The 25,120-nt window shown below is 47.0% G+C and overlaps 1 protein-coding gene across 1 annotated transcript in view; it reads left to right on the plus strand.

Annotated features, from left to right (window-relative positions):
- Positions 1-25,120, plus strand: part of birc6 (baculoviral IAP repeat containing 6) — a gene marked incomplete at its 5' end in the record, with an annotated part of 126,890 nt that overhangs the window by 91,160 nt on the left and 10,610 nt on the right. The window contains 4 exons of the mRNA XM_080548216.1: positions 17,154-17,370; positions 19,620-19,765; positions 21,569-21,679; positions 23,178-23,395. Coding sequence (XP_080404342.1) covers positions 17,154-17,370; positions 19,620-19,765; positions 21,569-21,679; positions 23,178-23,395 — 692 coding nt within the window. The remainder of the gene's footprint in view (positions 1-17,153; positions 17,371-19,619; positions 19,766-21,568; positions 21,680-23,177; positions 23,396-25,120) is intronic.

Consider the following 25,120-nt stretch of genomic DNA (forward strand, 5'->3'; position numbering starts at 1 on the left):
ACTACACTACGCATCCTATACTACACTACACTACGCTAGCTCGCGGTGTTCGGGTGACAGCCAGGGCGCGTTCGTAAATACGCTCTGGAAATCTGATCAGCACTCACGGAATGCCTCTTGTCCAATCAAATGACTTGGTCCCTTTATGACGTTGAACCCAGTGTGCGCTCCGGGGCTCTCAGAGCGAATTTACGAACGCAGCCTCAAGTTCAATACTCGCGACACACACGGACTGGTCCAGTTTCAGCGCTTGTGGGTGTGTCTAGCGCTGTGAAGGTCTGAAAAGCGACCTAAATCTTTTTTTTTTTTTGGGGTTGAGAAATCTGAATGGTGGCGGAGGAAATTCCATCGTGGCGATCCGCCACGATGAAATGCATGTAGAGGAAACACTGGCAGTATCATGTCCAGATTTTTACGGTCGTTTGCGGCTGTTACTCCGTATGAAAAGGGCTCACGAAGGCACCGTGAAATAACCAATTCCATCACGCATTACCTCGCTAAAGACATGGTGTCTATTAACACTGTGAGCAACGAAGAGTTTAAAAAACGAATCCAAACGCTGGATAAAAGATAATGTGATTCCATCCCGCACGTACGGAGCTGAAAATGTGGAGTACTATGCAACAACAACCGATCTGCGGTCGAGCCGTGCACTTACATACATTACGACGAGTTGAAGAGCTTTATCTATTTCAATGTTTACAGAAAGGACCTATTCTTTTTTACTGGACATTTTTATTATCACTTTATTTAACTTGATTGCAGTATGTGCAATATTATGATGCTGCTCCTGAGCCATAATTAAATAACCTATTTTGTAGAAAGGTCCTATTTTATTTTCATATTGGAATTGTTCAAACATTTTTGACACTTGAGAGAAACAAAATGGCAGCTGTTTAAAAAACACATACATAAATATGTTGTTCCAATTCATATCTTAAGTTCTCATCCTTGCATTAGAACAGTTTGATGGCATAAGAGCAGTTAACAGTTTGATGGTATCATGTGGTAATGCTCTCTGAAATTAGCCCATGATAGAAGGTGATAGACAGATTCATCCAATCACCTGCCAAGTATTTTTTGAAAGTACCTGCCCTTTTCCAAACAGCTTCCAATTAAGCTTTCCTAGATGGTTGTGTGAAACAAACCATCTGAGTCAGGTTAGTAATGCTCCATCACATGTTTTAATCTGAAGCTTGATTTTAAAGCAACCCAATGTAAGTTTAGTTCTTTCACTCGTAGCTCGGGCTGTGGGGGTGCTAGAGGAGGGAGCCTCTAAGTCCCCTGAAGACGTACAAACAAACTGCATGTTGATACGACCTTCCTAGCCGGAGATATGGCCACACTTTACAAAAACGTCCTTTGGGTCGCTTTAAAAAAAAAAACGCAAATTAAATCGCAATCGCAATATCTGTCCAAATAATCGCAATTCGATTTTTTCCCCCAAATCGTGCAGCCCTAATCCTGTCCAGTACTATTAGCCTCGCTGGACTGAGGGGAATGATCTATGGAAGGTAACGTTAACTAGCCTAGCCAAGTTGGCTTTCTAGCAAGGTTGCTAATTTGCATTAATGTCAGTGATAATGTTAGTTATTCTAACCAGTTGACGTTAGTTATACTAACTAGTTGACATTAGTTGTCATATAAACTTACCGTGGTGGCATAAACAGCAGGGTGGTATGCCTTCAGGAGTCTCTTCTGGTTGGTTGTGTTCTTCTATCCATCTCATTTGTGGCCGCAGGGTTTCTCTCGCTTTACTACTGGGCATTGTGTTCTCTCTTCTACTACATTGGAAGTAAACTGTCTCCATTTATCGGTTCTCTTTTTTTACCGAGCCCAATTGGTGTTGAGGCCATCTTATTTATTTATTTTTAGTGGGGCAGTCCCACTCATATTTTTTATTGACAGATACAGTAGAGATTTAGACAGGAAGGATGGGTGAGAGAGAGAGGAGGGATGACATGCAGGATATGTCCCCGGCCGGAATCGAACCAGGGACATGGTCAACGCTTAACCCGCTACGCCACCTAAGCGCCCCGAGGCCATCTTATTAATCACTTGCTAATTTGGTGTCGGGCTTGCAGATGAGGTGTCTACTGTGTACTTTGCTCATCCTCTGTGGGGGAGGGAGGGGTAGGCCCCGGGCAGCATTCAACCAATGACAAGGATGCACTGCTTTGCTTAGATTTTGCATGATACAGGTAGATGCATCCTGGATTGGATAATGGAAAAATGGTCGTTGAGGCATATACTTGGTCACAATTTTCATTCCTGCACCGCTAACATTTTAGTCTCGTCTCGTTAACGAAATTAACATAGATTTAGTCACAGTTTTTATTTTCAAAGGTCCGTTTTCATCTCGTCCACGTCTCGTCTTCTTCGTCATAGAAAAAGGGTTGTTGATGCATATTATTTAGTCACAATTTTCATTAATGAAATTAACACTGCAATGGACTCTTTCCCTATTGTGAATTTCAGATGATAGTAGCAGCCAACACATGTTAAACCCAGGAGTACAAAGACCTCCAGTTTCTCGCAAATGTTTCCCATTAGAATGCAGGATGTGGTGATGGTGTAGGTTAATTGTTTCCCCTATAGGAACTTACCACACCTGACCTTTTAGATTCCTGAAGAAGACCTTCTCTGAAACCCAATGGGTATCATTAGAGAGAACCCTAGTACAGGGTCCATGCTTTAAGGATAGCCCCCCCCACTCTTCCCCTCCCTCCCCACTCTCCCATAGAAATCCTTAATAGAAAAAGCTTGAGGCTAACTTCAGGCTAGTCTAATCGATATATATTTGTTATTTTATTGTTCAAATGTCCCTATTGCACAGTACATCTAGTGTTTATCCATGTATTTATAAAATATTTGTATACAGAAACAGGATCGCTCACACACGACTAACCCTGAAATCAACGTGAACATGTTATACATCAAAAGAGATTTGTTTTAACTCCCCAACAACTGAACAGAAGGTGGAAAGAGATCCAGAAAGAGACATTAGAAGAGTAGTTCTGTTATGTATTCGTAAACACTGAATGGAGCTTTGTGTCTGGTGCCCTTAAGGTCCTTTCCTTCACTCGCTTTCTTTTCTTATAAAAAAAAATCTCTTCCTTTTCTTCTGCTTGCCTTTTTATTGCAGATATCCATCTCTAGTTTGGCCTTGAAGTAACAGGTGGTGGTAAGAATAGAAATGTGTTCCTCCCTCCTTACGGTTGCCACCGTTTCATCTTTCTCATAGATTAGTTCAAGTGGAGTGTTTGTCTACTGTAGATGGACGTCTCTTTGTTGCCAACTCTTCCTCCAGAGCCACGCTGCCCGCGAGCCTGGTGGCTGCCAAAGCTGTAGAAGCCATGCCAGAAGATAAATGTTTGGACACGGTGGCAAGCAGTCCCTCTGGAATGACTTCCTTGTGTGACCAGTCCCTCTGGAATGACTTCCCCGTGTGAACAGTCCCTCTGGAATGACTTCCCTGTGTGACCAGTCCCTCTGGAATGACTTCCCCGTGTGAACAGTCCCTCTGGAATGACTTCCTCATATGGACAGTCCCTCTGGAATGACTTCCTCATATGGACAGTCCCTCTGGAATGACTTCCTCGTATGAACAGTCCCTCTGGAATGACTTCCTCATATGAACAGTCCCTCTGGAATGACTTCCTCATATGAACAGTCCCTCTGGAATGACTTCCTCATATGAACAGTCCCTCTGGAATGACTTCCTCATATGAACAGTCCCTCTGGAATGACTTTTCAGTGTGACCAGTCCCTTTGGGGGGCTCAGTGCACGCAAGCACATTTCCATGCCCTGAAACCAACCAGCAACCATTAGTGTCCACGTCAGTGTTTTGTATCCATTTGAGAAGCAAGGGGTTCATCGGTGTTACTCATTTCCCTCATCCATCCAAAGAGTCCATGTATGCCAAGGGAGTCCCAGGGGAAGCTGGCTTCCTCCCCCACGCTGTTATGCCCAGGGCCGTGAACCCTAACTGGGTCCTGGGCCAGTGTCTTATGTGCCCCACCTCCTCCTCTATCCAGCACAGCCAAGGACCCGGTGTGGCCGCGAGCCCTCTGTTATCTCCCCAGCTCATGACTGTGAGACGAGGCCGTGGCTGTCGCCTCATCTTCACCCTGCTCCACGGCCCTGACCACCCTCACTCCTCCAGTCGGGAAGCTGCTCATGTCTCACTCTTTACCTCCGTCAACTCTGCTTTTTTGGGGGAATAGTCTAGTGTCAAATCGAGGGGGAGGGTTTGTGGTTGTCAGGGGGGGGGCGTCGATCACAGGGTGGTGTAGATGTAGACGAAGACGATGACGAAGAGGTTGAGGAAGGTGCCGATGATGCCCAACAAGGCCAAGATGGACTCCTCCTGCTCCTCCTTGCCCTCCAGCTCCCGCACATCCTCAATAGTGATGATGGTGGTGCCCATGGTCCAGACGCTTAGCAGAACCGAGCAGAGGGGTGCTGCTGGCCCTTATCTGCAGGGGGGGAGAGAAAGAGACCACACACAAAGAACATAAACCCACAATAAAGAGAACACATGCAGACAGTAGAGGCTGAATTTAGATGCTGCGTTTAAGGCTGTTCTGCTATTATACTACACCCCCCCCCCTTTTTTTTTCTCCCCCTCTTCAACATGTGGTCAATACGACACCCTAGGGAAAACCGAAAAACTGACGAAGAAATCAATGCTGATGGAACCAAACAATGGAGATGATGCTGTTGAACGCTGTTGTTTTATTACCTGCCCTGGCTGCGTCCTCCCACTACAAAAGCAATGTCATATTTCGGCTCTCCCTTATTGGCTATTCATAATGAAAACACTCAACGCCCTGGCAATATCGTTCCTGTCACAGCGAATAATGATTTAATGCTCTCATTTGGAGCCGCCCCCCCCCCCCCCTTCCACATACACACTCCCACACACCCTCCTTTTTTTTTCTCTAAAGGTGGTAAATAATTCGCTGCCAGTCAACCCTCCTCCCCGTTTAAGTAGTTGTTCAGAGGATAACGTCCTGTCCCTGTGGAGGGGGATGAAGGGGGAGCAGGTGAGGGATGCCGTGGCGGACCTCCAGGGAAATATGGAGGAGGATGTAAACATTCGGTTGCGCAGAGCTAAAAAAGCTACAACATCAACACCTACAACAATAACCAGAGCCCTACAGCGACACTGCCTTCTCTGAATCTCAAATAGGCAGCAGCTCCCTGCCGTGAGAGGTAGGGAAGGCAGGAAGGAAAAGAATGAGAAATGGCAGAGAGGAGAGAAGGAGAGATTGAGAGTGTTTGTGGATGTAGCGTCTTACCCCTACGGCGTGTGAGGATCAGGATGACATCCTTTTTCGGTCCTCAGCTGAGAAGCATGGCTTCCTACGGGGGGGGCTCCATGGGGGTGGGGGTGGGGGTCGGTGGGTGGGGGTGGGGGGGGGGGACTGGCTCTCGTAGCCGAAGTCCCAGTGCTACGGAGCGAGGGAAGGAGAGGAAAAAAAGATAAAGAGCAGGGTTCCCAGGCACTGTGCGTAGACGCTGGCTATATGAAAATCCACCTCCTCTCCGTCGGAATCAATTCTCTAGTCCTTGGCGCCGCACGTCGGGTTAAACTGATGCCTTTGTTTCTGTCGCTGTATTGTCCCTTTTTGTTGTTTGTTTATTTTCTTCAGGTCTCCACTGCCAGAGCTGAGGCACTGGCAGATTATGTTCAGGAGGCTTGGAGGAGAAACCATCTCCCCATACACTCCCCCTCCCTCCCCACTTCTCTCCCCATCCTCCTACCCTTCTCTTCTCTCTCTTTCTTTCTCTCTCTCTCTCGCTCTCTCTCTCTTTCTCTCTCTTTCTCACTCTTGCCCTCCTTCCAACAAACTCCGCCACACCCCCCCCTCCTCCTCCTCCTCCTCCTCCTCAGCTCTTCCCCCTCCTCTTCTTCTCCTTCCTCCCCTTCCTCCCTCGCTCTTTCTTATCTCTGTATATGACCCTCTTAGCTTCTCAGAGAGAGCAGACAGTCTCGGTGACAAATGTGCACGCCCTCCTCTCCTCCTCTCCTTCGCTCTCTCTCCCACCTTCCTTCTCTCCCTCCCCCGGGGAGCAGCACAATTAGTGCCTCTCAGAGACGCCTCACTTGTCGCTGAACCGCGGAGCCACAGCCGCGCATGTTTAACTTTCTGGAGCCGCCAGCGCCGGTGGCAGCGTCTAGTTCCGTGCCTCTGCTCGGCTCAGGGAAGAATCCCGCTGCTGTGGACTAGACCCGTCTTAACAGCAGGTGGTATTCCAGAGAGGCAAGAGGAAACGATACGATGGCAGAGAGCTGCGTGGAGAAGAAGCGGAGCACCAGAATGCTGGAGCGTCCCTGTCTCTTGGTGGCAGCTGTGTTGTGGCGGGTCCCCAGCACACAGAGCCGTGCCCGGGTGGAGCGGTGCGTTGCATAACCAAGCAGGGGAGAGCGAGAGAGGCCGGATCCTGGTGGGGCTGTGGCGAGAGAGAGAGAGAGAGAGAACAATGTTCAAGCTTACCGCCGCCGTCTCCTCCTCTCTCTGCTGCGGGGGCTGGTCGAGCACACGCCACCGACTCTTATCACCGCCGACCCAAAAAGAAGGGAGAGAGGAGGGGGGGCTTGGTATAAGAGACGAGGCGACCCTTCCCCTCAATGCACGGCAGAATAATGCATGCAGCTCCCCCCGTCTTTATCCCTTTGTCAGACGCTGGTAGTCTCTCAGACCTGCAGAGAGAGGGAAGGAGGTGGTGGAGGAGGAGAAGGGGGACGACAAGAATAGGAGGTGGCTTAGAGATGAGACATGGTGGGGGGGTGGGATCTGGTGCTAACGGGTCTCTGTTTGGATCTCTGAAGAGCGGTAGCAGCAAAGAAGATGTAGTCAAGCTGTATTGAGACAATCTTGAGGAACCTTTTGTATTAAACCCCCCACCCCATTTTTCTTTATTTCTTTCATTAAAAGGGTTGTTTCATGGACTGGTTTTGTTCTCCCTCCTGTATTCGCTGTCATGTCGGGCGAATCCTTCATTATCACTGGTGGTATGGAATAAATGGTACCCCCCCTCCACACACACACACACACACACCACCCCTCACCGTTACGCCACCTGCCCATACGTAGTAGTGCTGTGAGTGACATTGACAACTACCACAGTGTTTGTGTTCCCTTTTCCCTCTGTAAAAGCTGGGTTAGTGCAGTAGGACATGTATGTCAATATATGACTCAGTCAGCAGGGTTTCCTTCACAACACTGACGCCTTCTCAGGGGGCACACAGAGATGTGATGTTAATTAGGTCTTGATGCAGCACATAAGTTATCTTGTTGTTGGTTTCTCACAATCATATACAATTACAAGGCAAACATATTTAGCCTATATTTACAGTGATTTATAGCATTTGGATTATGGATCAAGTAAAAAGATAAAAATGTTTAATAAGATAACAGTTAATGTATAAAAGGCATTAGGGCTGGGTATCGCCACTGATTTCCCAAAACGATTCGATTCCGATTCACAGCTTTCGATTCGATTCACGATTCACGATTCGATTCGATTCCGATTCGATCTAGTTACAATATACATTTTTTGCTTGAATATGAAAGAGATTCTCCGAACTAATGCTATAAATGGTTCAAGGAACCCTATAACATGTAGCATTGTTAAAAAACATATCAATGAATTGACTCCAAAGCAGTTACATGAATATACTTTTTATTTACATATGACTTTGCTTTTGTCCAGCTCATCTCTATCGTCACATAAAAAACAGCAAATCCAAAATGCACCCAGACATCTGACTTTAAGCCTGGTGGTGACTTGAGTGTCCCTGCCATCGCCATGTTTTTCGATTTTAGTGTTGAGACCTCACGTTGCGTGAGATATGATAAATTCTTGTAGCGCGAGATCTGGCCACGAGATCTCGTTGCGGGTTGAAGCTGCAAGCAACAACAACACCCCAAAAAAAAAAGAAAAAATAATCGATCTCGGGATTTATGAATCGATAATCGCTCATTTAATGAAGATCGATTCAGAATCGGGAAATCGATTTTTTTGAACCCAGCCCTAAAAGGCATAGTGTTTGTGTTTAATCATAACTGCTGCAGAACATGAAGGTTTTTAGCTTAGTTTTAAATATTATGTAGATTTGAGTGTCATCCGCATAGTTGTGGTAGGTAATTTTGTTCTTTTTTATCATGTCCCAATGAAAGCATTCAATTCAATTCAATTCAATTCAATTATACTTTATTTATCCCCGTGGGGAAATTCATTTTGCCACGCCACTCTCTAAAAACAACACATGACGATACAATACTGGGCCAGCCATGTATAGTATAAAAAACAGTAAGATCATGATAGAAAAATTGGTAAAATGATGGCTATAGCTATGATATTAAAATACTAAAAAAGTGATGCTGATGATGATGATTTAAATAAATAAATAAATAAATACAGATTCAATTCGATACAAATTCATGTAGAGATTGAATAGAAGGGGGCCAAGGATTGATCCTTGGGGAACCCCACCTGTCATTTTAATTTGGTCGGACACAAAGTTGGAGGTAGAAATAGGAGGACATCCTCATTGTAATGCATGGAATGTATTGTGGAATGGTATTAAACACGTGAGTGTCCTGTCCTGTTGTCTCAGCTAGCTAATGACATAGCAGCTTTTTAGACCATCACTACAGCCCTAAACTCTGTATTGAGTAGTATCGATACTGTGTGCAGGGATTTGAAATAGCTACCCTATCCAAAGAAATTAGCTAAATCACCCCCTCAAGGCTTGGATTTCAGAGTGTAGCAATGTATACTACATTCAGATGGGCTACATGTTCATGTGTGAGCCAGACTACTCACTGCATATGAATTGGGTGTTTCGTATGATGGAAAACCCTTGATTTCTTCCGACTTTGATACGCTTAGTTAGTAAACCATCATCAGTCAACGTGTGCTGTCAAGCCCACGGGAGAAAGCTCCTCATCCCCCACCCTTGGCTATGTTGTGATTGTTGTACTAGCTTTGACAGTGTTTCTCCTCCAGAAATGAGCGGATGAGAAGCTCTCTCTGATGATTATGATCCCCACACACACTAATCACAATAATGCAAAGAAATGACAGTACAAAGCAGCAATTATCAGCAGCGCTAATTCTACAGTAGCTAGCAGCTTCCACACATCTCTTGTAGCTCTTGAAAGCTAAGCTAAGCCCAAGAGTCAAATTATAAACTGGAAAAATGATTAGGATTCCCAGTGTTTTGTTGCTCTCCGAGTAAACTGCCTGTTTTTAAGCGGGGCTGGGAAGGTAAGTGAGAGTGCGCCTTCCAAGATATGCATGAGTTTCTTCGGTTCACTTTTAGCTAGAAGCCTGGCCAAGCGAGAATCCATTTACACCAACAAAACAATCTGTTTACTTCGCTTTCCACTTTTTCAATGAGGTGGTGTCTCAGGCCCTTATTTCCTGGCTCAGGCATGCGTGCAGCGTGTTTGCACTCATCCTCTAACTGAACAGCATGGGTGTCTGCTTCTCTAAACAGGTGCCTTCTTTAAATCCATCTCTCCTGTGTGGATAGTGTAGATGCCACTGCTCCCCCCTCACTGTGAAATACCAAATGTCAGTCCTAGAACTGTCTTCTGTCATTATGAGGATAGGTCTTTTCTGCTCTACTGGGTGGACAAGGCAAAAGGTGCTCCAAATTGGACATAAGGTAGTACAGGAGGAAGAAGCCAGTGGGGTTGTGGGGTTCATTAGAATGGAGGGGGTTAAAATTATTATGACCTTTCCTCTCATCCTCCCAGTATCTCTTTGACCTCCATCTATGGGCCACTGTAGCTTAGTTAGTGTTGCTCTCTTTTGAACCATGGCCATGTCTTATAAAAAAGTCTAAGCCTAGTTTTAATTATGGTAATTATTTAATTTAATTATGTTAAAATTATGTTAACATATAAATCTTAGACACTACTAAAAGCGCTATTTTGAAAGGTTTTCATAATGATCTATATGAAAACCTTTCAAAATAGAGCTTTTAGTAGTGTCTAAGATTTATATGTTTCTGTCTCCCCCCAAAAAAGAAGAAATGAAGTAGCCCATAAATATGATAATATATAGATTATAGAATCAAGTAGAACGGTGGTGGAAAAAACGCCTGGAGGATAATGGGACTTTTGAGATGGAAAGTTCAATATGTTATATTTTCGCTCGTCGCCCATTCAAAGCTTTTATTGCTTCTCTGAAACAGGGAAATTATGCTGCTCTTACTAAGGACATTACCACAATCATATACTTGAGTAAGTAAGTATGACTTTCTGTCGATTGCGGGGAGGTGGGGGGTCCATTTCTCGTCTATTAAATGATCATGAGAAGTGTGAAGTAGGTCATTATGGAGTCATTATGCAGCGTCAGCAACATTCTCACCTACACACATTAAGCCCGCCGCATGCGATGACTGGAAATCGCTTTGAATAATCATGACCTCGTCACCTGTTCTGTAGCTGGTGGGTCTGTTCAACTTATAAGGCAGTATGACACAATCTTACTGATAACAATGTTACACTGAACTGTGCACAAGTTAGCTGACTTTAACAGCTGTTGTTGCCGAGCTTTGCTTAGATTTGTTGATTATTGTAGGCTAGGCTAGGATCTACCATGCTGCTCTGGGGTCTGTTGTTATAATCAGTGGCTGTTTGTCTGTGTTGATCAACTGCGAACAGGAACGTGCTGGGACAAGCCCCATGACACCTGGCTCAGTGACACATCGCCATCCCCAAACGGTGACAGTATGACAGGGACAGCATTTGCCTTTTACTCACGTGTACTCATCATAATCAATCATCATAATTTCCCTGCAAAAAGAGGCATAAGGCGTTGTGAACATCGTTGGTCCTGTTTTACCATCGGCCTTATTCCTTTTCGGGCCTCTGTTTCCCCTGAGTTGACAGTGTTGCTCCCCCCAGCCCACCTCTACCAGAGCCAGACCCCCCAGCTGTGGACTGAGAGGGGAGCAGGCTGGACGCCCTCCCTAGGGGTACCTGCAGTAGGAGGGGGGGCAGGCTCTGGTGACCTACATAGAGGCCCCTTCTCGTGTGTGTGTGTGTGTGTGTGTGTGTGTGTGTGTGTGTGTGTGTGTCACTTAGCATTTCAGCCTCTCACTCTTCTCTGCTTTCATTCCTGCGTCTTTCTGAGCTCAGCACAAGGGGCTCCGCTGCATGACACATTCCACTTAGTGGTAGTATGGGTAGAGGGGGGGATAGGGGGGATTGGGGGCAGGGTATGGGTGGCTAGATTTGGCTTGTTCCTCTTGTTGAAGCTGCTAACAGCGTCAGAGGTGGTGAGAGAGGAGGAGGGGGAGATGCCGACAGCACTCTTTATCTGGCAGGGTTGGACCAACTCTCATTTGTCAAGAGGTGTCAGGTGGTGGCAGTGGCAGCATCGGTCCCTTTCCCTCGCTCCCCTCCCCCGTTCACAGCAGCACAGGCCTCTTGTTCGGTTTGGGCGGTAATGTATCCAGTTTTACTGCGGGATTTAAAAATCACATTTTAGGGCTTTGAGGGAGCCGCCAATTTCAAATTATGAATTTGTGACGGCGGCTGGTGAACATTTCAGTTTTTTTTACCGATTATGAAAGTACAGATTGTAAGCTTTAAATGATACTTTGAAAGTAGTTGAAGAAGATATGCTTTGAATTAGGGATATGCACCCTAATGTCATCACTTTCATAGCATCTTCAACCACACTGATAGTGGTGCTGGACAAACATTAAGGCATTTGTTAGATATTTGAGCACCTTCCGGAGCACAATTATTTTTATGACGGTATTGAAACGGACACCGTGGCTATTTTCAAATACCGCGGTATACCGTATTACTATTGTTTTTAAAGCCTGTGATTTTGATAGCAAGACGCTCGGGGCAATTAACATTCACAGCCGACAACGACACTCGCAGGTTGGTTACGCACATCTACCTTTTGATGAACGTTATCATTTTAATAATTATTTAACGGTTATAATTTTTTGGATGAACGTTATTAGACCCTTTAGTGGCAAGTTTAGTGGCGTTGTCGCTCCTCATCCAATCTAGACAGGAAGTGAAATGAGATGGAAAGCAGAGGGATCGAGCCCAGCTCAATACTTTCTATTTAATGGCCCATTAGTTCCTGAGGTATTCTTGGAATGGAGCTTTTCAGGATATTAAAGAGGATCGCTCTTGATGATGACTTCAGGTGAGGCTGGGGTGTCTCCACAGCTGGGCGTTAGTACTTGTGTGTTTTATGTGGGTGTGGACTTTCACTCGCGTTGTAACTTTAGCCAATCCTCTTGGGGGTTTGCACTGCTGTCTTGGGAGTGTTGTGTTCCACTATCACTCTTTACCATCTCAAGTGGTTCCCCTTTGGTCTGAATTTTCAAATCAAATCAAGTTTTATTTGTATAGCGTATTTCTCACAAGATGCGACTCAATGCGCTTACGTTTTAAGAATTTTGGTGTTGAAGTGGTAACTACTGTATATGAGATGGCTTTCGCAGTTCTCCCTTGCCTTGTGACTCTTTGGATGAGGTCTCTGATTTGTTTGTGTCATTGTTGCTCCAGCCAAGAGCCATTTCCAGCCATGTCTGCTTGGCTCTGGTCAGTGCCATATTCTCTGTTCCCATCAAATGTTTCATTAATGAATTAGCATTTTGTATGTTCTCACCCCTCTTTCCCCTGTTCCTCTTTCCAATCCATGATGAATATGAATGACACTACTGTCACCAGTCAGCCAGTTGGCCCAGAGTTAGAGGCCCCTGTGTGCCTGGCCCTGCAGTGCCCTTGGCCAGAAGACTGGCAGTGCCACCCTCGCTGGGCCTCAGATAACAAGTGTTGTGATGAAACCCCATGATCCTCCATATTCTCTCATGTCACAAGTTGTGCGCACTGTGAAAAAAGTTGATTAAACTTTACCCAGCCCTCAGGGCAAAATCGAAGTGTGTGTGTGTGTACACAGCATATTCAAGGGGTTTGTGTTGCATTCTTCATAATTGGGCCTGACCTCTTCAAACCAATGTTAAGCTGTGACGTTGCTGAGGTTTTTCACATGGCATGCACAGGGACCGTCTGCAAGTGGAAATGATAAGGTGTTCTAAACTGTAGCATCTTTACTTTTTTTTTTTGCTGGATAGCTTAACTATTATAATATATGGAGAATTGTTTGGTACTAAGCTATTATATATTCAGCTATATATGTGAAATGAATACAGTTGTATATTTTTTTTTATGGCATTGCACAGCCCTTGTATTTGAGGCAGGCTGGTTCGTAGTTATTTGTCAAAGATTCTAAGAGGAAAACATATAGACAGTTTTTTTTTTTTTTTCTAAGAAAGCAAACGATTCAGGATGTAGGCCCGGGCTTGGTAAAGAAACTACCGTCATCTCCTGTTTGTTTCAGGCCTTTGAGAGATTGAGGGTTTCCAGAGAACGTTTCAATGCTGTAGCCCTTCTCCCCCTCTCTCTCTGACACTTCTTATATGAACCTCCTCCTGGCTGTCTCACTCCCTGTCTCTGTCCATCCTTGGTCGTTTGTCTCTCTCTCTCTCTCTCTCTCTCTCTCTCTCTCTCTCTCTCTCTCTCTCTCTCTCTCTCAGTCTTCTTTTCCATCACTTTTTAATCACATTGAAGAAGCCCCAGTATCACCGCTGCCCCACCCCCCACCCCTCCCCCTGTGTGTAGATTCATTGCACAGTAAAGGTATTCAGTGTTTGGAGGGGGTAGCGGGGTTGTAGATTGGACAGTAAAGGTATTCTATGTTTGGAGGGGGGTAGGGGATTGTAGATTGATGTCATACCACCCCAGGCACCAGATTGATACCCAGAGCATCCGCCCAGCGTGTGTACAATAAAGTCACATCCGAGACTCGCTCAGAGGCGGGGAAGGGGGCTGTAACGTCAAGCCTTATTTCGGGGTGTCTGTGCATCCTCATCGGGGGTGTGTGGACCGACAGGGAGGCGTTATGCTGAGTGGGAGTGCTTTTATTTCAAGGACTGTACGCAGGGCCTGACTCATCACCGCCTCTCAGACGGGGACTTTAAGTATGAGTCATTGGACACATCTGCAGCTCTCAGTGCAGAGCAGCTCTCTGCGGGCGGCCTCCAGGAAGACTTTAAATCAGCCGCGCTCAAGGTTTCCTGCTCCTATCAGCCCCTCTTATGACTTAAGGCCAGTCTCCCCCGGCGGCCAGTCGTGGTTAAGATCAATGTCTGCTTTGTTTCAAACCTTTTCCCATCCAGACTCCCAGCTACTTCCTTCATCTCCTTCCCTCAGTCTGACTGGGACTGGGTGACCTCACCATCTGGGGTTAGGTGTTTATTTAGGGTTTATGTGGAAATGTATTGGGGGACAGTGTTATAGACAGTGTTGCGTTATCATTTGGTGTGTGTGTGTGTGTGTGTGTGTGTGTATGTGTGTGTGTGTGTGTGTGTGTGAGGGAGGGGTGTGTGTGTGTGGGGGGGTGGGGGGGGGGTTGTGGGGGTGTGTGTGTGTGTGTGTGTGTCCTCTCCTCTCTGAGAAGTCCATTCTGCTGGTTGTAAATCACTTAAGTCCAAATTAAGTTATGGAGAACAACCCGGGATAGGGACTTGACTGTGAAACAAATAGAAAAAGAGGCTGACATTTTGCAGGTACCCTAGGCTCCTCCTCCTCCACATGTGCGCTTACACACACACACACACACACACACACACACACACACACCCTACTCCACCACTGGACACATTAGCCCAAGGCTAGACACATCAATCATACCAGTTACCGGGGCCTAGCGGTAATTGCTTAAATGTATTCAGTAGGGTAGGGATTAGGATTCCAGGCCGTACACGAGACACTGGAGAGGATTGCAGCGCAGATTAAAGCTGAGGGAGGTCAATGTTGTTCAAATTCCGGGAAAGGAGGAACGTCAGGGCCGGGAATTCCAATATAAATGTAAAGCAGGCCGGGGAGTCCAAAGTGAGCCGCCGCCCTGCTCGATTTGAGTCTGGCACAAGGCGAGCACAGGGCTCGTGACACACACACACACACACACAGCCTGCTGTGTAACATACAGAAAATGGCCATTCTTGTCCAGTCACCTTCAAAATATTGACTCCCAAGCCTGGATGTGACTGGATAGGCGGCCTGGCTGGGTGTTTGGTGGCTTTCCTCTGTCTGCCTAATGCTTCCAGGCCACCGTGCCTGGCCGGGGTTTTATTTAAACGTCCATTATGGGTGTGAAGAGGGAACTGTCAGCCCCGGTCGCCATGGGGATGAGAAGGGGGCCTTGTATGGAATCATATCACAATGAGGTAGAGGAACAGGGGAGGTTGCCTGGCTCTTGTCAGAGCCCTGTCACCATCACTTCTCTCTTCATCTCACTCTCTCACTCTCTCTCTCTCTCTCTCTCTCTCTCTCTTCATCCCTCTCTAGTCATTTGTCGTCCCCCCTCTCTTTATCCCTTTTTCCCTCTAGTCATTTGTCTCCCCCCCCCTCTCTTTTTCTCTTCCCCTCACTTAATCCCCCTCTGGTCGTTTGTCTCTCTCTCTCTCTCTCTCTCTCTCTCTCTCTCTCTCTCTCTCTCTCTCTCTCTCTCTCTTGGACAATGGCTCCAGCCTGCTCCTTTGATTCTCCCATCCTTCATCCTAGCTGACTCGTTCCAGTTTCTCGAAAATGACACTGTGGGATTCCGTTTTATTTATTTCCTTGTTGATTTAATCTGGTGTTTTGGGGCGAGTGGGGGGTTGCTTGCTAGGCCCAAGGCGTCCTCTGGCGCCCTCCTGACTCGCTCAGCTTGACCGAGGGACAGACACACGGCGCTGTTGGAAGTGGCGTTCAAGGACACGTGGTTCTATAGCAGGGGAGTCTGCTGCACAGTGGTTTGGAGCTCTGGACTTGGTTTGTGACCGCCTCAGGGCTGTTTCCGGTGCCAAGGTGTCATTTCTCATTTTGTCTGTTCCTGGAAATATCCTAATCTTTAATATCCCCTCTCCCCAGCTTGATGCTTACTGCCATTCATCTCCATGCCTCTCTGCTGCCGCTCCTCCTCTCTTCTCTCTGGGCATCTCCACCGAGATCTATCCTGGAGAATCAGTCACTTAGCACTGCCGTTACATGTGCGTGCACAGACAGACGCAGGCACACACACAGACTCACGCAGGCACTCACACACACGTTTAATTTGAGTCCAAGAAACAGATGCTCTTGCAATGTTGTTTTCTCATGTTCTCTACCATATTGAATACATTTGTGACAGGGTCTGGTGGAAAAGTCCCCAAGTAGGACACCGATTTTTACCGATTATGAAAGTGCAGCTTGTAAGCTTTCAAATGGTGTGTCATAAAAATAGAATGAAAATAGTCAAAGAAGATATGCTTATTTGGAATGTTGGTACACCTCAAACTGAGAATCTGAGGAAATCGCTCTGAATCAAAACACGCATTCGCGTCGCTACGTAGCAGCTAAGAAGAAAACATTGTTATGTACTGACATTGACAGGAAGAGATTGTTAAACAAGCAAGTCTGATTATTTTTGATGGGAGAATAAAGCTCTGCTCTTTCCCCCTCCTGTTCTCTCTCTCTCTCTCTCGTTCTCTTGTTTGATCGTGACTGTGAGCGTGATTTCGCCAGACAGTGTCACATTTTTCACTGACGACATCTGAGAGTAAAACAGATGGATGTGTAACACAATGTGTTTTCAGTCCCGTCTGCGTCGTTCCTCCTCAATGCACAGATAGTCAGATAGTAGGGGAGGAATGGAGTCTGAATGAATGGTTTTGTTTGTGTGCCTATGTTTTAAACCACATTTTTTTATTGCTTGATTCAGATATACTAGATATCACCACTTCCCTGTTTGTCCTTCTCACACATACCTTCTGAAATCGTCTGTTGACATTTAGTACAGAGTACAGAGCCTGGACTCTTTTAAGACAGGCCTGAAAAACATTTTTTATTCAAAAACACCTTTGACTGTTGACTGTTGAACCTGTGTTCATTCTTGTGATTTCTTTAGTATTATCTTTTTCTTTTTTTTTTACTATGTTTTTAACTTGTGTTTTTGGCTATTTTTTTTTACTCTGTAGCACTCTGAGATTCTTTTGAATGAAAAGTGCAATACAAATAAAAAGCATTATTATTATTCTCTTAAGCCTTATTTGTGACGTTCTCTGTCTCTCCAGTGCTGGACATGGCGCGCCACGTGCCCCTGTACCGGGCCCTGCTGGAGCTGCTGCGGGCCATCTCCACCTGCACCGCCCTGGTGCCCCTGCTGCTGCCCCTGTCAGGAGACCCCGAGGAGGACGAGGAGGACGAGGAGCACTCTGAGGGCCAGACCTCCGTGGGCATGCTGCTGGCTAAGATGAAGACCTGCGTGGACACCTACACCAACCGCCTCAGGTGGGGACAGACACACAGACAAGCACACACACAAAGAACAGACCGGCTGTGTAACAGAACACAGGTTAGCGTGATAGCATAGTCCCATGTCGTTGACTCTCCTGGGTTCAGCCCTGTAGACCGAGAGGGTCTGAGGATCTGTGACGTACCTTTAGTCATAGCCTTCCATAATGAGCACCAAGCCCACGGCACCCCCATCACCCCCATACATCATACTGCAGGCTACGCCAGGACAGGAGTCCTCAGAGGGAGCCCTCTCACTCCAGCACTCCGCCTCGGAAAACGTCAATACTGCATGGGAACCCATCCCAGGAGTCAATATTTAAACCAACGGATGTTCCCTGAACGTGACTGAAGCATGTATCAAACAGTCCCTCTTCGACGCTCAGCAAACCCATGTTGAATTTCCGAATTGATGAACATTTGGTTAGGCTTGAATGGTTTGGTTAAGGTCAGTTTTAGGGTCAGACCTGGGCTGTCAATGGAAGGCAAGGTCCCTTCCATGGCAACACTGTTCTAATGTAACACGATGTAAGACGATGTAAGCATCGTATCCACAGCCCTCATACTGAAGCATCGTATCCACAGCCCTCATACTGAAGCATCGTATCCACAGCCCTCATACTGAAGCATCATATCCACAGCCCTCATACTGAAGCATCATACCCACAGCCCTCATACTGAAGCATCATACCCACAGCCCTCATACTGAAGCATCATACCCACAGCCCTCATACTGAAGCATCGTATCCACAGCCCTCATACTGAAGCATCATACCCACAGCCCTCATACTGAAGCATCGTATCCACAGCCCTCATACTGAAGCATCATACCCACAGCCCTCATACTGAAGCATCATACCCACAGCCCTCATACTGAAGCATCATACCCACAGCCCTCATAGTAAAGCATCATACCCACAGCCATCATACTGAAGCATCATACCCACAGCCCTCATACTGAAGCATCATACCCACAGCCCTCATACTGAAGCATCATACCCACAGCCCTCATACTGAAGCATCATACCCACAGCCCTCATACTGAAGCATCATATCTACAGCCGTCCCTGCTCTGACGCCCGGGGAATGGAACCCACAGACAGACCTGTAACCATGGCAGCCCAGCGCCAGCCACAGAGATGGTGTGATCAGATCGCCATCGTCTTATTTAAGTGTCTCTCCCTGTTTGTATCCAGCCTGCCACTGATGGTAGTGTCTGGCCTGTTGTGGAAAGGTGGGGGAGGAGGGCTGGTGGTGCCGGAGGGGGGGATGGGCCTTAGAGAGTGGTGGTACTGTCCCCGGAGCCAAAGCTGAGGATTCTGGGGACGGAGGGAGAGAAAGAAGGATGGAGGGACTGACTGATGGAGGGAGCTTGGCAGGTGTTCAATTTCACAAAAGGTCATGCGGAAAAGTTGCTTTTTGAACCACCCCTCATTTGCACAGGATTTGGCTAACATTGTCTTTGTATAAATCCATAAAACAGTTTATATATGATACTATAGTAGTGAACAATAGATAAATTAAACAAAGTAGAATCCTACAAACGATAGAGAACCTGATTCTGTCGAGCCTGATTCTGTCAAACCAATCAGTCACAGTCAGCACTGGAGCTATAGCGCTATAAACCTTGAACAAACCAGAAGGCATGCTAGTTACCAACAACACAGCAAAAAAAATAAACAACCGTTCTTCGCTCTTGCCGCTTTCTATCGTTTGATCGTTCAGCCCTAGTCCCTACTTCATATTCTATTTCTAGAAAAAGTATTTTATGCTGCGAGAGCTGCACAAAAGCCCCCTTTTAATTATTCATTGCACCTGGGCAGTGGAGCCCCAGCCTTGCCTCGGTTCTGTGGGTCTGAACATCATCTCTTCTCTGGCTTCACCCTCTGCTGCTCACTCCCGTAACGGCATAAAAAATGTACTTTCATTTTCGGTGTCTGGGCACCCATACAGCGGGGTGTCTTGTCTTCTAGGGCTGCACCAGGGTCAAGAATGTGTTTGTAATTGTAATTAGGCGTGATGAAGTCATGTGTGAAGGCAACGAGAAGTCTTCATCTGAGTACAGCGTATTCCTATATGCTATTTCTATTCTCTCTCAGTTTTTTGGGTTTTTCATCCTCTCTCTTTCTCTCTCTCTCTCGCTCTCTCTCTCTCTCTCTCTCTCTCTCTCTCTCTCTCTCTCTCTCTCTCTCTCTCTCTCTCTCTCTCTCTCTCTCTCTCTCTCTCTCTCTCTCTCTCTCTTCCAGGTCAAAGAAAGACAAAAGCAAAGCGGCGGTGAAGCCCGACAGCTCGGACCCGGAGCCCGAGGGGCTTACCCTGCTGGTGCCCGACATCCAGAGGACGGCCGAGATCGTCTACGCCGCCACCACCAGCCTGCGGCAGGCCAATCAGGGTGAGCCGCGGCACACACACCTCACTCATACGAGTTAGTGTTGATCCTCCTTCGTACTGAGCTGTTTAACTCTCGTTCATTGCTCTCTTTTGAAAGCCTCTTTTGAGAATGTCTCAATTTAGTATTTGAGATATTGGGCGTTTTGACCTGAAGACCCGGGTGAGGATAGGGAGGTGACTTAGGCGATTAGGTGATTAAAGGCGTATACTATATCTCACAATTTTAGAGTTTTCTTCGGATCAGAGATTAGGTTCGGTTTCAAAGTGCATTTCACACGGGATTTCCCTTTCGTCCTGTGTTCTGAGGACAAGGACGTGAAAATGGGTCTCTAAGTTTAGTCTCCGTTCCTCAACAGTGATTGACGACAGCCCTTTGGTCTTAATCATGGGGAAATGGCCTGTTTTAGCCTGAACATCTCCACCCCTCACCTCCTAAATGTTGACCTGGCAGGTGAAGAATGGCCCTATATCTCTTACCTCTCCCTGAGGAGAGGGTGTCTATGTGGAAATCCAGACCCTGATGGATTGTCTTTTGTGAGAACTCTGTTGTCCTACGGTCCTCGGAAAGGCCATCAGTCAGCGTCCGCAAATGATAGTGAGAGCCAGGCCTCCCCAGAGTCCCATAGAGAAGACGGAGAGAGACTTCCCTAGCAGGCCCTCGCAAGGACAACAGGAGGCAGCTTTTGGGGAGAGTGGGAGGTCGGGGGGCGGTCAAGAGGGAGGGAGTCTCCTAGCAGCTGTTACTCACCCTCGCTAAAGAAAGCAGCACGTCGATGTGTCGTATGATGCATGGTTGATGGTAACCCCTCCCCCATGCCTTCCCCCTACTATGCCGTGAACAGTATTAATGACCTCCTCTAGCTTTTGCTCCTCTGTGTGTTAAGGCCCTGTTAATGGCGGTCAAAGTGATCGCTGAGCAAGGGGGGGGGGGGGGTTTGGACGGTGGGGGGGTTGCGTCACGCCCAGACGAAGATCAATGCCACTGTCAGTTCCCCAATCCATATCATAACGGCCGTGCGGTTCAGGCTCCGAAAGGGAGCAGACAGTTGTGTATGGGGGCGTGGGTGGGCCGGTCGGGTTGTGTGATTGTTTAATTAGTAATTAGTCTAAGAAATGAGAGAGAGCCGCGATTGGATAGCTGTTCTGCTCCTGCAGCCGTACGGTATTGACCTCGGGGAAACGTTCTAGGGAGCGTCGATATCCCGATGCGAACGTGCCGAACAGAACTGGCTGAAATAAATGAAGGTATTGACGGCTCTGCTTTTTTATGCCTTTCTCGCATCCACAAGGCGAGGGGCCAGTTAAATAGGGCCAGTAATTTAATGGTAAGTACATCTGTCCAGCTACCAGAATGTCTCTAACAGAGGAGGAGAGAGCTTCCAGCACGATACATGTTCTATATATAGACGTTTAATTATGTTGACGCATTAACTGCCCTCTGTCCCCAGTGCCCCACTATGTTTTATCGGTTGGAGGAATCGGTAGGCATAGCCATTATCGTTTGTCTTTGACACGGTTTTCGGTTGTCGATAAAAGAAGTGTCAGACTTTAGCGCGGGGCAATCTCATGTTAGCATCTGCTAATGATAGCGTGTTAGCATCTCCTAATGATAGCAGTTCCATTTGTCAATATAACAAATGTGAAGGGGAGGGAGGAGGGTGGCCCAGTGTTGGTGAAAGTGGTGAGAAGGTCTCTGGACAGGTCATTTGTTGAAAAAGAACTGCCACTAGTTTGAGCGCTCAGTGCTGACTCTCACAAGAATTATTATTTTTTTGACTCCTTTGTTTCTCTCTTTCTTCCTCAGAGAGGAAGCTGGCTGAGTCGTCGAAGAAGACAACAACCCGGCCCAAACCGCTCTCCATCCTCCGCTCCTTAGAGGAGAAGTACGTGGCTGCCATGAAGAAGCTCCAGTTTGGTGAGTGGGTGTGGGTGGGTGATGGTTGTATTAATCATAGGTGAGTGTTTAGACATGCAGTAGAAGCGCTCCTTTTAATAATAATAATAAAAATAAAAATGATTTATTGCCTTGCAATCAACTTGTCAGTCAATTGTTTGAATTTGGTATTTTTTGCTCTAGGCACAGGGTCAGCCATACTCGGCACCCCTGGAGCAATTAGGGGTTAAGTGCCTTGCTCAAGGGCACATGCAGCTCCCTCATGAGGCGGGGATCGAACCAGCGACCTTCCGATTGCTAGCCGGCCTCTCTAACCTCTAGGCTACTGCCGGCCCTTTCTCTCCTAGCGCACAAACGTGCCCAGCACAACACAACACCCTCCCCTCCTCCAAAATGATCCATACGTCCATCCTGCCTGCTTGTCTGGGGGGAGGCGGGGCTCCTCCGTCTGCTACTTCTCATCTCACGCCACGCCGTGATTGATTATGGGACTTTTGTTGAGCTGCAATTGATTTTGCGAGTGGGTCCCGACGTCTGAAGTAATCGCAAGTGACACGAATGTAAACAGGTTTTCTCCGGTCTAAGTATAAAAAAATAAAAATAGGAGACTGATGGAGGAGCCCAATGTAACAAGGGTGCACCGTTGTGGAATGTGATTAAAGTACAGGAGATAAGGGCACGGGCGGGATGCCTGACACAACACAGGTTTAATGCCAGTGACATGGTGAAGGAGTGGAGGTGGCTGTCCTCATAGGATATGTTCACAGTGACATGGTGAAGTAGTGGAAGTGGCTGTCCTCATAGGATATGATCACAGTGACATGGTGAAGGAGTGGAGGTGGCTGTCCTCATAGGATATGTTCACAGTGACATGGTGAAGGAGTGGAGGTGGCTGTCCTCATAGGATATGATCACAGTGACATGGTGAAGGAGTGGAGGTGGCTGTACTCATAGGATATGTTCACAGGATACTAAGTGACTTGATGTTTTTCCTCAGATGTCTAACTCAATAAAATGTTATTGATCCCCAAGGGACAGTTTTGTAATACGTTTTTTTTGTTCATTCACATTAACACTAGAACAGCCGTGCCTTTTTAACCTATTAAAAGAGCCGCCTCGGGGGTCAAATCTACCCCCTCTTTACAATGCTCAAGCTGCTATTTACACACAACGACCACTAGTTGGCCGCTTGTAAATTAGCCTGCTTCCTACACAGAAAAACTGCAAAATAGCTTTATATTAGCTTATCCTGATGTGATTTAGAAAATGTACGGATACTTGGGTGGTAGAACGCACATATGTAGGAAAAGTCATGAAAGGAGGGTCCTGAAATTTGATCGAGTGCAAAGATAGAACACTTTTCTTTACTCACAGGGGTCAAATGACCACTCGTGGCTATTCTAGTGTTAATAACATGCTTTCTTTGCGTCCATAGTGACGGGATGATTCTGATGGAGGAACGTGTATTGAACTTGGCATTAACCCCCTCCTTCCCTCTGTGTGTTCCCTCTCCTCTCAGACACCTTTGAGATGGTCTCGGAGGACGAGGACGGCAAGCTGGTGTTCAAGGTCAACTACCACTACATGTCTCAGGTGAAGAACGCCAGCGACGCCAACAGTGCCGCCCGCGCCCGCCGCCTGGCGCAGGAGGCCGTCACGCTGTCCACCTCGCTGCCTCTCTCCTCCTCTTCCAGCGTGTTCGTCCGCTGCGACGAGGAGCGCCTGGACATCATGAAGGTACCAGCTTCCATACGTCACACATGTTTACATCATGAAGGTACCAGCTTCCATACGTCAGAAATAATAATAATAATATTAATACATTAGACTTATATAGCGCTTTTCTAGACAGTCAAAGACGCTTTACAGACTGAAAAGATCGAGTAGTAATAATAAAAAGAAACAAAAGGTAAATAGAAGAAAGTATAGGGGCCTAATTGAGGTAGTGCTGGGGACACATGGGAAGGGGAGGGGGAGAGGGTTAACTGGTGAAGGCAAGCTTGAAGAGGTGGGTTTTGAGGGCCTGTTTAAATGTTGGCAGGGTGTTGGCCTGTCTGATGTGGTTGGGGAGGGCGTTCCAGAGGGACGGGGCTGCGGCTAAAAAGGCCCTATCGCCCCAGGTCCGGAGCTTGGTCCTGGTGGTCGTAGAAATGTTGACATAGTGGCCTGGGGGGGTCCAGTGGTCTAGCACCGTGGTCTACAGTGCACCCATATGCCCATGTCGGCATGGGTTAGAATCCGGCCCATGTCCTCTCTCCCTTCACTTCTCCTTACTTTCCTGTCTGTCTTCACTGTATCTGTCCAATAAAATGAAAAATATGACTGGGACTGCACCACTCAGAAAAAAAAAAGGGAAAAAAAATGTTTACATGTACAGTGCCCTCCGTAAGTAACGGGACAGGAACAGTGCCAGACAGGGACAGATGCATGTCATACACTCTACCCCCCCCCCCCCACACACACACACACACACACACACACACACACACACACACACACACACTTAGCACCGGTCTAAGGCATTGTCAGTCTCTAGCGGGAGCATCAGCATCATGCAATCTTTATAGACCTGAACAGCGAAGGTTCTCCCCATCTCCAGACTGACTCCACTTCTGTCTGAAGTGCACTGAGAGTGTTACCGCCTGAGTGACGCTAGCTGCCCTCCAGCAGTCTTTGCGAGTGCAGTCGCTGAGCCAATTCGGCATTACAGCCCCTGACATCCCTACTTGCTCCTTAGACGGGGGTCAGGCAGCAGTACACACACACACACACACACACACACACACACACACACACACACACACACAGCCCTTGTGTGCGTACCCTTGCACCTGTTTGCGGCAACCTCCCCTGGTTTGATTTTAGTTTGTCTTGTCCCTGTTCAAACCAGCACGGCCTGCTTCTCTCTGCCTCTCTGTTTCTATCAGCCGACCTCTCATCTCTTTTCTCTCTTCTCCTCTCTTCTCTCTTCTCTGTTGCACTCTGGCAGTGTCACTAGTACACACTAGTCCTTGTCCTCCTCTCTTTTCTTTCAAAAACAGCTGGGGGCAGCTAGCCTCCCACTTCACTCTAGACACCTTGTTTGTTGATGCAAGAACACGGGTTCCCTCTCTCTCCTGCATTCTCCCGCTCTCCTTCCTTCCTGCCTTTCTATTCTTAATCCAAATTCTGTGTCAACTAACTGAAAACCAGCCGACCACCGGAAGGAGGGGGGGGGGGGGGAGTCCTATGTTCCTTGTTTGTTTTTTGGGGTTTGTTTAAATAAATTAAAAAAGGCGCTGAAACAACTCTTTAGTTCCAGGGTCACTGGAATCACAAGGATGAACCATGATCCTCTTTTTTTGCATGAAACTTCTTCCAAATGCTTGGTGTGTTGATTTTATCGCTGTTATATTTGTAAAGCAGTCTTTACAATGACAATTGTCTTAAGAGTGCTTTACGACAAGAACAATACAAACAATA

This window comes from Nansenia antarctica, assembly GCF_963989245.1.
Source record: "Nansenia antarctica genome assembly, chromosome: 1".
Taxonomy (NCBI): Eukaryota; Metazoa; Chordata; class Actinopteri; order Argentiniformes; family Microstomatidae; genus Nansenia; species Nansenia antarctica.